Source organism: Temnothorax nylanderi, unplaced genomic scaffold (genome assembly GCF_030848795.1).
Source record: "Temnothorax nylanderi isolate EJ_2023f unplaced genomic scaffold, tnyl_v1.0 TNYL_tig0010_pilon, whole genome shotgun sequence".
NCBI lineage: Eukaryota > Metazoa > Arthropoda > Insecta > Hymenoptera > Formicidae > Temnothorax > Temnothorax nylanderi.
In genome coordinates, this window is record NW_027249072.1 from 1,936,451 (window position 1) to 1,949,498 (window position 13,048).

The window sequence follows — 13,048 nt, forward strand, 5'->3', positions numbered from 1 at the left end:
AAAAAATTTTTTGGGAAAAACGGGATCTTTTTTAGACAATTTTGTATGGGGACCCCTTGTCCCCGGGCTCAGACCCCTTCCCAAAACCTTCTACAGTCTAAGAGTATCATGAGATAGTATACCAAATTTGGTTGTTTTAATTTGAAAACTGTACAAACATACATACATACATACATACATTCTCATTTATATATATATAGAGATTACTTTAAATTATACTCAACGTACATTAATTTATTATTTACTTTAAGTTGTAACAAATATAATCAGCTAACAATATTAAACAGGATATTAAAGTCCACTATTTGATATGTTGAAAACATTATGGACACAGAATATTTTATGTTCATTATATAGATATTTATAGCTAAAAATCAAATGTTTAAAATCAAAACGGCAAATTATAATCACAATAATTTATTTTGATATAGGGCAATGCGTTACGCTGAGCGACATATGTATAATCGTATAAGTAAATTGATGGAATTGAGCGAGACCGTAAAATAATTTGGTTACGATGCATGTACAAATAGATATACATTAACTGACGGTAACAGAAAATGTACAATCAAACACCAACAAATTATAAATTAATGTAATTATTCTTTAATTAATTTTCACGTGTAATTAGAACGTTTTTAGAATGTGTTAGAACGTTTTTCGTTTCCTTTTACACGTTGGAGTATCATTACAATCCAATTGACAGGTTTTATAAACGTAAATCGAGACAAGTAATGAAAGTGTTGAAAGTGCACAAAGCAAAATCCAAATAATCGTGTTATATAATAATGTTCGAAATTCACGTGCTCATGTGCTCATTTTAACACGTTTCCATTATAAAAAATAATTTTTATTGTAATTCAATTTGACCTGGTGTTATTAAATTTAAAATTCCTCCCCACACACACACACACACATTGGTGACTGATTGGATGGAATTCGCTTTCAACGTGAATAAGTTGTTTTAAATTCGTGGTCAATGGTACAAATGCTCGAAATAAAATTCATAGTTTTAAATATCGTTATAATCGATTCACCCTGTAAACCATATTTACTAAATATCAAGTAGTCATAAATTCTGCATTCTGTTCTTTTTATAATATATTTTTATTATAAGTATTAAACATTTAGCTATATATCAATATTAGATAAATTAATTTAAAATTTTTATGTAATATATAAAAATTATACATGCAGATATAGAATTATTTTTATCTTGTAAGTGAATGAAGTTAATATTTTCTTCTATCCATTGCTTCTGAAAATTGAGGGTGGATTCTTTAACATTCCAAAGGACAGCAGATTGTACGTGAAAATATCGATCGGCGGGTGTATACATATATTCGGCGAGGATATTTGTCCTCTCGTCGGTCTACTCTGAGGAGAAACGAATGGGATCTTTGTTTCTCGACTTTCGTCGAGCGCTAATGTCTTCCAAGTTCCTCTCGCTTGTCGTACACCATTTCCGCTAATCTTCAACATCTACTTTCCGTTGGACCATTTTTATTCGTTAAATAAAATTATTAGTTTTTAAAAGAAACAATTATTAATGAAAAGAATTTATTTTATCTCCAGAAAATATATGATTTTAAACAACTTTTCACACTACAGTTTTATTTCATAGCTTTTATATTTTTAATCTCACCATATATATTCCGAATGTGTGAATTAAAAGTACGCAGGAAATTTTTGAAGAGATATAAAGCGTATGGTTTAATAGTCATTGTTATTTAAAAAAACTTTTGTACGAGCAAATTAAAAATTTAATTTCAATAATATACATGGAAATTCACTTTTTTTTAAAGGAAAAGACAATATAATAAAATGATTTTAGCATTGTCATAATGGTTAATTAAAATATAATTAAGATTCATAATAATTGAAATTACTTTGTACATAAAATAATAAAATATTGTCCATTATATGAATTACATTATCAATTTTTATTGATACAATTATTTGAATTATTAATGCAAATGGATTAACAATTCTCAATTTGTGGATAATAGTTTGTTGTAAAACAGATTATATTATACAGCTTCAGCTTCAAACGCTTCTGCGTTTCAAGTTTGAAGACTGACAGTAATGGCACGTGATTTGCGAAGTGAAAAATGTACATAAATTCACGCGAAAAATATTAAATACAAAAGATCCAACCCGACCGAATACTGGCATATTTCCTATTTACTTGATTGCTTATTATAACGATCATGATTCAATTAATATGATAAACATAATATTCTAAATGTCTGTATAATGTCTTTATTATATGACGCGAATTTTAATGTCAATAATATCATCTCTAATATTACTAAATAAAACTAATCTAATTATAGTTGTCATAACTTGAGGTAAATAATAAATTAATTTATACCTATTAATAAATAGCGTTCATAATAATACTTATATGTTTACAATTTAAATAACCTATTGCATACGTGATATCCAGGTTTTTATTATATTATAGTATTTTTAATAGTATCTCAATCCGAGTTGGTTTAATCGAGATTCAGTCGCGTTTCAAATTTCCGTTTACGTGCCATAAATAATTCCGCAATTTATCGCGTGGTCCTTTGCACGAAACTGTCTGTGTTTGCATGTATCAAGGGTGAAATACGATGCTGTTAACCATAACCGACAAGTTTTATGGACCAGACTGTATGAAAGGAAGGAAAGTAGATAAACGGAACGACATTTATTACCGGCAGCGACATTTAAGAAATCTTATCAATGATTAATGTTCAATCGACGGTTGTGGTTGTTCCTTTCTGGATATTACGATGTGTTCAATCGACGGTTATGGTTGTTCCTTGGTTGGATATTACGTTGTGTAACGTGCACGTGTTTTTTAACGTATTAAGTAAAGATGTTCGTGTAGAAAGGGACAATTTTTTTTGCCATAAGTTACGTACAATCCGCCAAAGCCGAGCAGGTTAATTTGTTGTAAAACTATTATCGGAGGTGATTTTTTATTACTGGGAGAGATATCCGCTCAGCTTTAGCTGAGTGGTTTAAAATCGACAAATGTTTTCTTAATTTTATGTTCTTGCGTTTACCTTTTACTTAATATAATTTAATTATGATAATATTTTCTGTTATAATTTATATTTGTGTACGTGTGATATGTTTTCTCTTTTTTCTTCTTTGTTTCTTTGTAACGTACTTTTTAACGTACTGATTCACGAAATTGATCAACTATTTTAAAAAATTATAAAAAAATGTTTAAATTATTTTGGAAACGTGTGTGTTATTATTTATATTCTTTTGATAATACTTTAAGTTATAAAAATCTATTTTGACGTCTTACTTATCTTCTTATCTCTCTTTCTTACTATATTATAAGAACTTTTACCAATTTTTTAAACATTTGATCATTTTTGTAAGTTAGTTATAATAATAAATACGAAATGTGCCAGTAGATATTCCTTTAAAATAGACTATGGTAAAGATTTGGTTTTCTGCCAAACGCCTCTGTACTCTTATAGAAGAAGAAACGATTACTTCCTTCTTATTTCACGTCGAGACGCGAAGGGCAGAAACGAAAAGGAATTATCGGCAGTGAATCTTTTCGCGAGAAGAAGAAAAGAGGAGTAAGTTACGTCACGCCGTTACGTGACGGTTGCAATTGCTTGGAAGCATTCTATCCGCCTGCGGGGTTATCAATTTACATGTGATAACTGTGTCTCTCTTTCTTTTTCTCTCTCTAAAGTGAATCAGAATAAAGTTATCTAAAAATATTTATATCCACTTATTATTTTAGTGATTTATAGTGTTTTGATTTAAAGAGGTTCTTTGAGTCGTATTTATAATCGTTTAATACGAATTCGTATCAAAAGCGCATCATGTGTGATATTTAGAATAAAGTTTTTTGTATCTTGAAATTTTGTATCTTGAAACATAGATGATTTACAATAATCGCGTTTTGATTTACTGAAAGTGCAAAGTTGAGTCTGAAAAGCGGAACGAAAACTCTTGTAAAGCGACGTCAGTAAAGCTTTATACGATTGTGTGAAATAAATGCCTATGTTTTCAAGTGACATAAAAATTATCAAAATAGGCTATGAAAAATTAAAGTAAAACTGATTGATTTATTGTCATCACATAAGAATAGTTATAACTGATAACAGAATCGGAGTGTGTTATTAAATAAATCTGTTGAAATATATATATTATCTGACAGTGAAATATATTTGTGAAATGCTTATCGAAAAAATTTCCAAATATTGCTTTGTGATATCAGTTTATACAATACTCAATTCTAGAAGTACTAGAGAGATCAAACGCAAACCTGAAATTCTGTAAAAATAGGAGGGAAAAATAAAACGCAACTGAATTAATCATTTTTCCCAAAAGTATACCATGATTTAGATTTTTCTCTAAATTGCGCAAAATATTTGCTTTAAAAAGTCGATACATTTATCAATCATTTCCTGTTACAAATTAAACTTGTAGCACAGGAACATCTCCATATTACATTAATAAAAAAAGAAAAAGATACTAGAAGAAATGAACTGTGTTAAAGAATAAATAATTAAATCTAAAAGTTATTTAAGCAATTACTCTTTTATCGTGAACTTTTCGCTAATATAATTTTAATACTGTAATAATATTATAATAAATACTTACCACACAAATTTTATAACAGTTCTTTTAAATGTATTTGATCGATGTAAAATTAAATGCTTCATGAAAGGTAAAATCAGCCTTCCATTAAGTCAAAGTGTCTTATGCAATATACTCATGATTGAATAAAAGTCGTTGTTGATCGTTCGAGACTTTCCTTGACAGCGATGTTCGCCGCGACCGCGTGTTTTTTCAACGTTAAGAAGCGCATTGTGATGCAAGCAGCTCGTCGGAAAAAGAATGTTGCGGATGCTGGATATTCGCGCCTCCACGATAACGCGCAGATTTTGACGCAGCGTTATATAAATCCGGTCGTTTTATGCTCTCATTTCGTACCTACGGTAAGGATAGCGCTGCTCGTCTAGATGCAACAGCAGTTTGCTCTTTACGTACTTTGCTTTACGGAGAGATGGTAGAGTAGCGAAGAATTTCATTATTTGCGAGAGCAACGGCCGCGATGTCGGCGTAAATGCATCGTTTCAGTATGTACACGCGAAATTATAATTCATGAATTAATGGGCCGGTACGGGCCGTGGTGGCCGATGGAGGACTGCGAGAATAATACCGTTGCCATTTTTTTACGACCACCGCGCTCAATGAGTTTTAATTATCGGTGGTCGTGGTAAATTAACAATTTATGTGAGTAATTCCTAGTAACTTCCGCGCGAAGGAAATTGCCTAAAATATGAAAAAGCGCAGGTTCAACGTAGCGCACCATAGTATAGCGCGCTCTCTCTCCACTACCAATTTTTTCGCGAAACGGAAATAATACAATTTAGAGTGTATTCCGTTGCTGTGCAGTTTAAAGTTTAATGATAAATTGTGTTTGATAGAATCTTTTTTTTTTAAATCACGCGTTTTATTAAAAGAAACATTGAAATATCCATGAATGACATAACTAAGTTTCGGGAAAAGGAAAAAAATGCCGAAAGAATATTTTTTAACTGAATTTTGCTGAAGTTTCAGATTACAGAGATATATTTAATGTAGGCCGAATCAAATTTTTTTTTAAATGTGCACGTGCATCGTGTTTCACCGGTGAATTACGTGCAATTGAACTCTGAGTGCATTATGAAGCGACACGGTGCATTGTGCAATTTATGCTCGACGCGCGTATCCTTTATCCGTAACATTAACTTGTATACTTCGTATTAAAACCACGTACGTTTGACATGCTGCAATAACAAACTCAGTAACGAAACCCGATATTCGTTGTGCTATTGAATATTGATGGAGGCAGGCTTTTCGCAGGCAGTAAATACGCACAAATATATCCTTTTTTTTTTTAGAAAGTATAATACCTCAACGCGGGTGTTTTCATCTGATTTTTATGAAGCTATTACTAATGCACTTGATTCAATATTTGGCGTATTCACAGTTTCAAATAAAATATGAAGTTCCAAATTTCGATTACGTCATACCGCGATATTTGCGTCGGTAAATACGCTCCACATAAACACCATGCGGAAATAAATGGGAATTATTTAATAATCCCTTCTTGTTTCGCTTTGTCTCTCGATTCTAATTCCATGTCGACATTACAGTGTCTCTTCTGAATACATACATGTACACATATACATATATATATACTTACCCTGAAATGAATCTCCGTTTGACAATTCAGCGACAAGAACGAAAGCCCAACCCGGAGAATATTAATTGGCAACAATTAGCAAGTTGTTTCGCCTGTGTAACGCGGTAAGCCCCGTCGTCGATTGTGTCAGATGGATTCACTGATTAGGATAAGCAAACCCAATCACTGATGACGATGAGAATCCGCTCGTTAGCAGCGATTTTTAACAGCGCTGCGGATTAATTATTTACGCAACGCAATCCCCGACGATAATTTTTGTCTTTGTGTACTTCGCAGCGTACGTAGTACGTAAATTCATCGTTTTAGTGTGGTTGTAATTAAATCCCAAGAGAGATTAAATTATTTAATCCGTTTGTGTGTGCTGGTTGTGTGTTTATTTTTATACACATGTCTCCATGTTTGTCACTACAATTACATTTATCAGATCCCGTCACCTCTAATTTCTATATTTCGGCATTGGATACTGGCTTCGTTGGTGCTCGATGCCCAGCGTTAAACTGTAAATTGAAATAAAAACAATTATATCAATATGAAGACTATCGGATATGTTGTATAAATACCAGAACTAAAAAAATTACAATTTCTTGAAATATATGAAATACAAATAAATGTAATAAAAATAAATACACTTTTGCGTTTTTTTACGAAGTAAAATGTTTTGAAGTATGTTTTTTTTTTACAAAAATTTTAATAATTTTTTGAGGGGTGAATAATGAAAATAATATCGATGTTTTCGTTATTAATTTTCATTATTTTATTAAGTTTACAACGTTAACAAGAACAATGTACATTGTGATTCAATGATTATTGGTAACAATTATGGGTAATTGCAGTAGGCGATAAAATTTATGACCTATAATTCACGCTAACAGGTGTATCACATTATTGAGGTAAATTGCTCTTATAAAAATATGCTTTACTCCTTTACTGTTAGTTTTGTCTAAATAATAACATTATTGTTATAACGTTGTTTGCGGCTTTTAATTGCAATAAATCTTGTCGATCTCTCATCGCTTCGGATTAATGTACGATACGGTTTATGCATACATAATACGACGTGGTAATTTCGTTAATTAGATTGCGTTGCGTTGCTTACCAATGTAGCTTTGATTACACGCAAGTCGACAGATAATGATAGAAAATGAAATACTGCTTTGTTTCTGTAAATATCTATAGGAATGTTGTATGCTCTTCTTTAATCTATTCTTCAATACGCATGCATTCAATTTATCTTAAAGTCTTTTTTTCACATTAGTCTAAGACATATTACATATTAAATTGATTCAGATCTAATAGGTAAGTTGCTATAATATATTCGCGAATATCTGTAAAGTTATTCGTGATCGTTTTAGCACGACCGCAGTCCAAACTAACGCTCGTCACTCTCACTCTTAATCGCATAATGGACGTCCGGATGATCGCACAGGTATTTAAGACTCATTGAATCGCATAAAATCACTGTTCAAGAGACATTACGTGCTAATTCACCGGCGATCGATAAAACGGTCCATCGTCACGAACTATTGCTACAATACTGGCGTCGCAACGAAGCGATTGCTTCATCTCAAAGGAAACTATCGGCACCATTAACGCTTTACGTTCCAGACATCTCACAAACCGCTTCTACAAAGGAACATTCCTACACTCGCAAAAGTGCAGTATCGCTCCGAAACTTGACGGTGGAATGGTGCTGAATTCGCGTACAGCAAATATATATATATATATATAAAATTGTAGAACATTTATTGGAGTAAAAATACTTACAATTTCTTCTCGCAAAATTTTCTCTGAATACTTTTTTCATCCTAGCGTTTCGATTTCTGGTCCGTTTGTAAAACACAATTGTTAATTATATTGGTTGCTTTTATGCATGTAGCAATATATTATACTATAAAATATATATGTTATAAATATATATTTTGTATATATATTATAAAATATATTTTATAACATATAATATATATATGATATAGATATGTATTGTTACATACAGTATGTTATAAAAATAATCTTATTGCATCTGCACACGTATCGTAACTCTTACACATCCGTCTTATATCTTACAATATTACTAGATGCCTTTTCAAACAACCTCTGGATAGTCTCAGAACATTTATATTTTCAAAGAATATATATTTTTGTATTGACTATTAAAGTACTTTTAAATATTTATTTAGTTTTTTTTTAGCTAAGAATTGAATTTAAATTGAAACAAAATTCGTTTAATAAAAAATATTCTCACTGATATGATTGCTCAAAATATTACTAGAATATTCTCCGTCTCTTTTTGCAATAAAATTATATTAGACATATTCTCTGAAAATAAGAAGATATGTTTTCTATAAAAGTATTTCAAAAATATCTTCAAAATATTATATCTATAATATCTTACAATTAGTATAGGCTATCGAAACACTTTCGAAAGATATGGAATTTTCAAAATGTTCTCAAAAACATCGCAATTTTCTTTCTTCATCGTCAATGATAGACTCATTCGCTTTCAGACACATAAGTGTTTTCCAATTCTGTATCCGCATGAACTTCGCCGTTACCGGAATAAGTTACTTTACTATATTTATGGACGGATTTGCGTTTACGGATGTAGGTGAACACAAAATAAATGATAATAACGATCACCAGGCCTAAATTGATCAAGAACGCCACGGTCAACCTGTGGAGCCATACTGTGGACTGCATTTTCCAGGAAATGCTGCTCAACACGCACAGTGCCTTTCCGTTGCTCCACATCAGCGCCGAATCCGCGTGACAGGTAATGCAGTCAGCGTCGGTAGGTCCTCTGCAAGATAGGCACGAGTAATGGCATGCGGTGCAGAAAGCACCGGAATCATCGTCATCTCGGATCGCGTAAGTTCCAGCTGGACATCGTCGCGAGCAGCTGCCACTGCTGTGGTACCAACCCGGTTTGCACACTGAAAAATTAGATATACACCATTGACGTTCTTCATTTTTGTTTAGTCGAGATTGTGGTGTGAACTTGTAGTGTGTTGTTGCTGTTGCTGTTGCTATTATTGCAGTGTCGCGTATTGTTGCAGCCGATTGACATGTCGACGTGACGAATGGCCTTGCAAAAGAAAATCCAAATTGATCAGATTTAGATAATTCAGAATCTTTCTGTAGAAATAAATATATAGATATAGACTAGAATAAAAGTAACGGTAATTAAATAGAATAAAAGTGACAGTAATTAATATTAATAATGTAATGGTAATAATTTAGCGTACAAAGTAGTAATTTAGCATATTACTTAAACAAAATTTCCTGCAACGCCATTCGGCCGTTTATATTAGTGGTTAACTAATCCTACAACGCACAATTGAGTGTATTTCGTAGTATTCAATGTGTATTATTTAAAAAACTAAATATCTATATAATAAAACATGTTAAGGTAAGCGATATCGCAATTTTGAATTATTTCTTTAATGCATGAGTCTTTGGCGAATGCTGATCAAAAAAATCTAGGAAACTAATATTTAAAGTTTATTGCAAGTCTTCATAATTAATATCAAATATTATTGAACTATAAATACAATACTATTTTAATATAAATTTGCAAAAAGAAAATTATGTCTTATAAAAACTGACTGGGTAATTATGTGTAGATTTTATCAATAAAATTGATTTTACGTATAGTGCTTTCTACATATGTATGTACACATAGTAAAACATTTCGTTAATTACATATAAATTTATCAGTTACAATCTCTAGATTTTTAAAATAATCAATTAATTAAATTAGATATGTTCACTGATAAACACCAATTATTTTTGGAATGATCAATTTGCAATATCACTTTGCCCAAGCCTAAAATATGTTCGCAGTTATTTAAAAAAATATATTAACTAAAAATATATTACTAAAAATATATTTACTAAAAATATATTAAAAAACTAACATCATCCATTTTATACACTAAAATAAATTTAAGAAGGTAATTTTCGAAATAAATGCACAAAATGACAGCCTGTGACATTACAACTCTTAAAATTTGCGAAGCATGCAAAAGCATATGTGTGCCATAATTCCATTTACAAATTTTACAAAAACAAATTTATCAATAATGCAATACTTAAAAAATACTAATAAATAAAATGCATGTATAGATGCTATTTTTATTGTATTGTGTATTGCATTTATGCTTAATGTAATGATATGTAAGTCAGTGGAATTTGTCAGTTATTATCTACGAATAAATTATATCATTTTGATCTTTGTTCATGCATTTTATGTACACGATCTCGTTACGAAAGAGGTTACTACATAACATTCACTAATCTCTATAAAACAAGAGGAAAGATAATGATTGACAAATTGACATTACACATCATTGCTGTTGCCATGTCTACATTGAGGTTTCTTTTTACAACATTCTTAATATAATTTCGTCGCTTTCTTGTACAGCTTGCATAATAAAAAATAAAGTAAAAAAAGAAGTAAGTAAAACAGGAGAATACCATTCATGAAAAATATTTTTTCCTATTATATGAATCTCTCTGCTCCTTTATACATATTAATTGCAGGTAAAAAAGTATTAAATATGAAAAAATATATTCTTGTATTGTTTTCTTTTATAAACACGATATAATTTCATGTAATGTAAAAAATAAAATAGCGACGTATGTATGTTAACATTTGACAAAAATTTATAATTTCTTTTATACGATTCAATCATACTCCACTATTATATTTTACATTTACAAGATGAAAATGAAGTGTATAAAAGTATCCTCACATTATTAATATTATCGCCAATATTTGGTACACAATTTCAGTATTATTCACTAGATGACATTTATTCTGATAGATTAAGTATCATATAATTATCTACTGTCTGATGATAATGATTGTACCAATGCGATATTAATTACAGTAACAGAATTGATAGAGCACATTAATAAATGTGAGGATTCCTTATATGAGAAACATAATAAGCGAAGGAGATATACGTGCATAGACAAAAGCCGTTAGTACAAAAACGAGAAAATAAAGGCTGCCTCTCGTCAAAGTACGTGAAACCCAAGGGAATACGTTTATTTCTCGGTAGCCTTATAGTGAATTCTGAATTAAATGGTGCTTCTCCCTTAATAACTTGGTAATAATTAGTTGTCGACGGTAACAACAGTAAGGCTAACTAATTAACTTCATGTTATATATCTTGATATTATATAATATCACGTATCAAGATTATGAACCGCTGATTATTCGTGTATAAAATGAAAAATTTGAAATATAACTGCGGAAAAATACGCAGTGTTCCCAGAAAGGAACGTAATTACTACAAATCCATATTATCAGAGAAGAATCAATAACACTTTTGTTATTAACTGACTTTCTAATTAACTCTTGAACTTATTTTGAAGTAAGAACTCATTAAAAATTTCAATAATCAATTATTAAATTTTAATAACTTGAGTTACTAGAGTTTCTTTAGCGTTAATAATTCATTAATAACGCCTGGCTTAAAGGCCTGCTAACAAGAGAAATTACAAACGCGAGAACAAAAAATCGAAAAACGTAAATCTTTCTCGGGAGACCTTATGAAAGGCACGGTGAAATTAGGGTGCAATTTGAGAAACAATCTCGATCCCCCCAGGCATCCAAGTACTTTCGAGAGCGATAAGTCGCGCGATAGAGGATTAAAATAGGACATTATATAGAAAGAAGAAGAAGTAAGACTCACCGTGCTGGTGAAGCGATCAGGGATAGGGCTGTTTTGTTTTGTTTTTTATGTGCGGTTGTGGATGTGTGGATGTGGTTGGTGATGGTGATGATTGGTGGTGGTTGGTGGCTGGTCTGAGAAAGTCCGCGTCCGGCACTCGTCCCCACGGAGAGTCCAAGTACCTAAATACGTTTTCTGAACCTGCTATAGGATAAAGGGATAAACGGCGAAGTACGCGTGACAACTTCGAGACGGTTAATATCTCAAACGATCCGATTTTTATACGTGTGTGTAACGCTTGTTAAGAAAGCTTTCCTCACTTTTTAGATTACATTGGTCATATAAGGCGTTATAGAATATTCGAGAATCAAGAATTTTGGGAAGCGAATTAAGAAACGCTCCATTCACGCATGTAACTTCTTTTGTGATTCAAGCGACGAAAAGAGAAAAGGGATAATATACATAATTCTGTTTCGTGTTAACAACAAGTTGAAGTTAATAGAATTAGTTTAATAGCTTTAAGTTTTCATTATATTGGGATTAACATTAAAAAATATATATATAATTCTGTTTCATTGACAGAATTGAATATAAAAGCAATATCTTTTCTGTCTGCGACTTTAATGGAATTATAGATTGAAGTATAATTGTCAGTGCATATATATATAAGAAAGTAAAAATATTGAAACAGATAGTAGTTAGTAGGTCTTTGACTTATATACTCGAATGGCTCAATTAAATTGGCTGATGAGTTCTCGATAATATACTGGAAATCGGGATTGTCTGGGCGGGGATATGTTCGCACTGGTTAATCATCAAATCCATAAGAGTTACTGCCGCACGGTGGATTAATCGTCCCTGTCCTAGCAGGATCGCGATAAAGGATAATTGTACCAGATCCACGCTACCACAAGCTCACACGGCTCTAACGTGTCGTCTTCCAACATTCCGTACATCCGTTTCGATCTAGATAGAACGGATAGATGGTTCAATAAGGAAAAGATAAAAAGCGCATCGTTAATTTAACTGCGAGATAGAATCACGTTTTCAGAAGAATTAATATTCTTCGATAAAAGTCGTATAACTTAAATAATCATGAATCAAAAATAATGCCAAATCTTTGTTGAGAAAAGCGAGTGAAATTATTGGAATA

General features: G+C 31.4%; 1 protein-coding gene across 1 annotated transcript in view; it reads right to left on the minus strand.

Annotated features, from left to right (window-relative positions):
* Nucleotides 1-6,947: 6,947 nt before the first annotated feature.
* The window catches only part of LOC139787566 (furin-like protease kpc-1), a 217,406-nt gene continuing 211,305 nt past the window's right edge, over nt 6,948-13,048 (minus strand). The window contains exon 12 of the mRNA XM_071726749.1: nt 6,948-9,147. Within this exon, the coding sequence (XP_071582850.1) occupies nt 8,708-9,147 (440 nt within the window). The 3' untranslated portion in view covers nt 6,948-8,707. The remainder of the gene's footprint in view (nt 9,148-13,048) is intronic.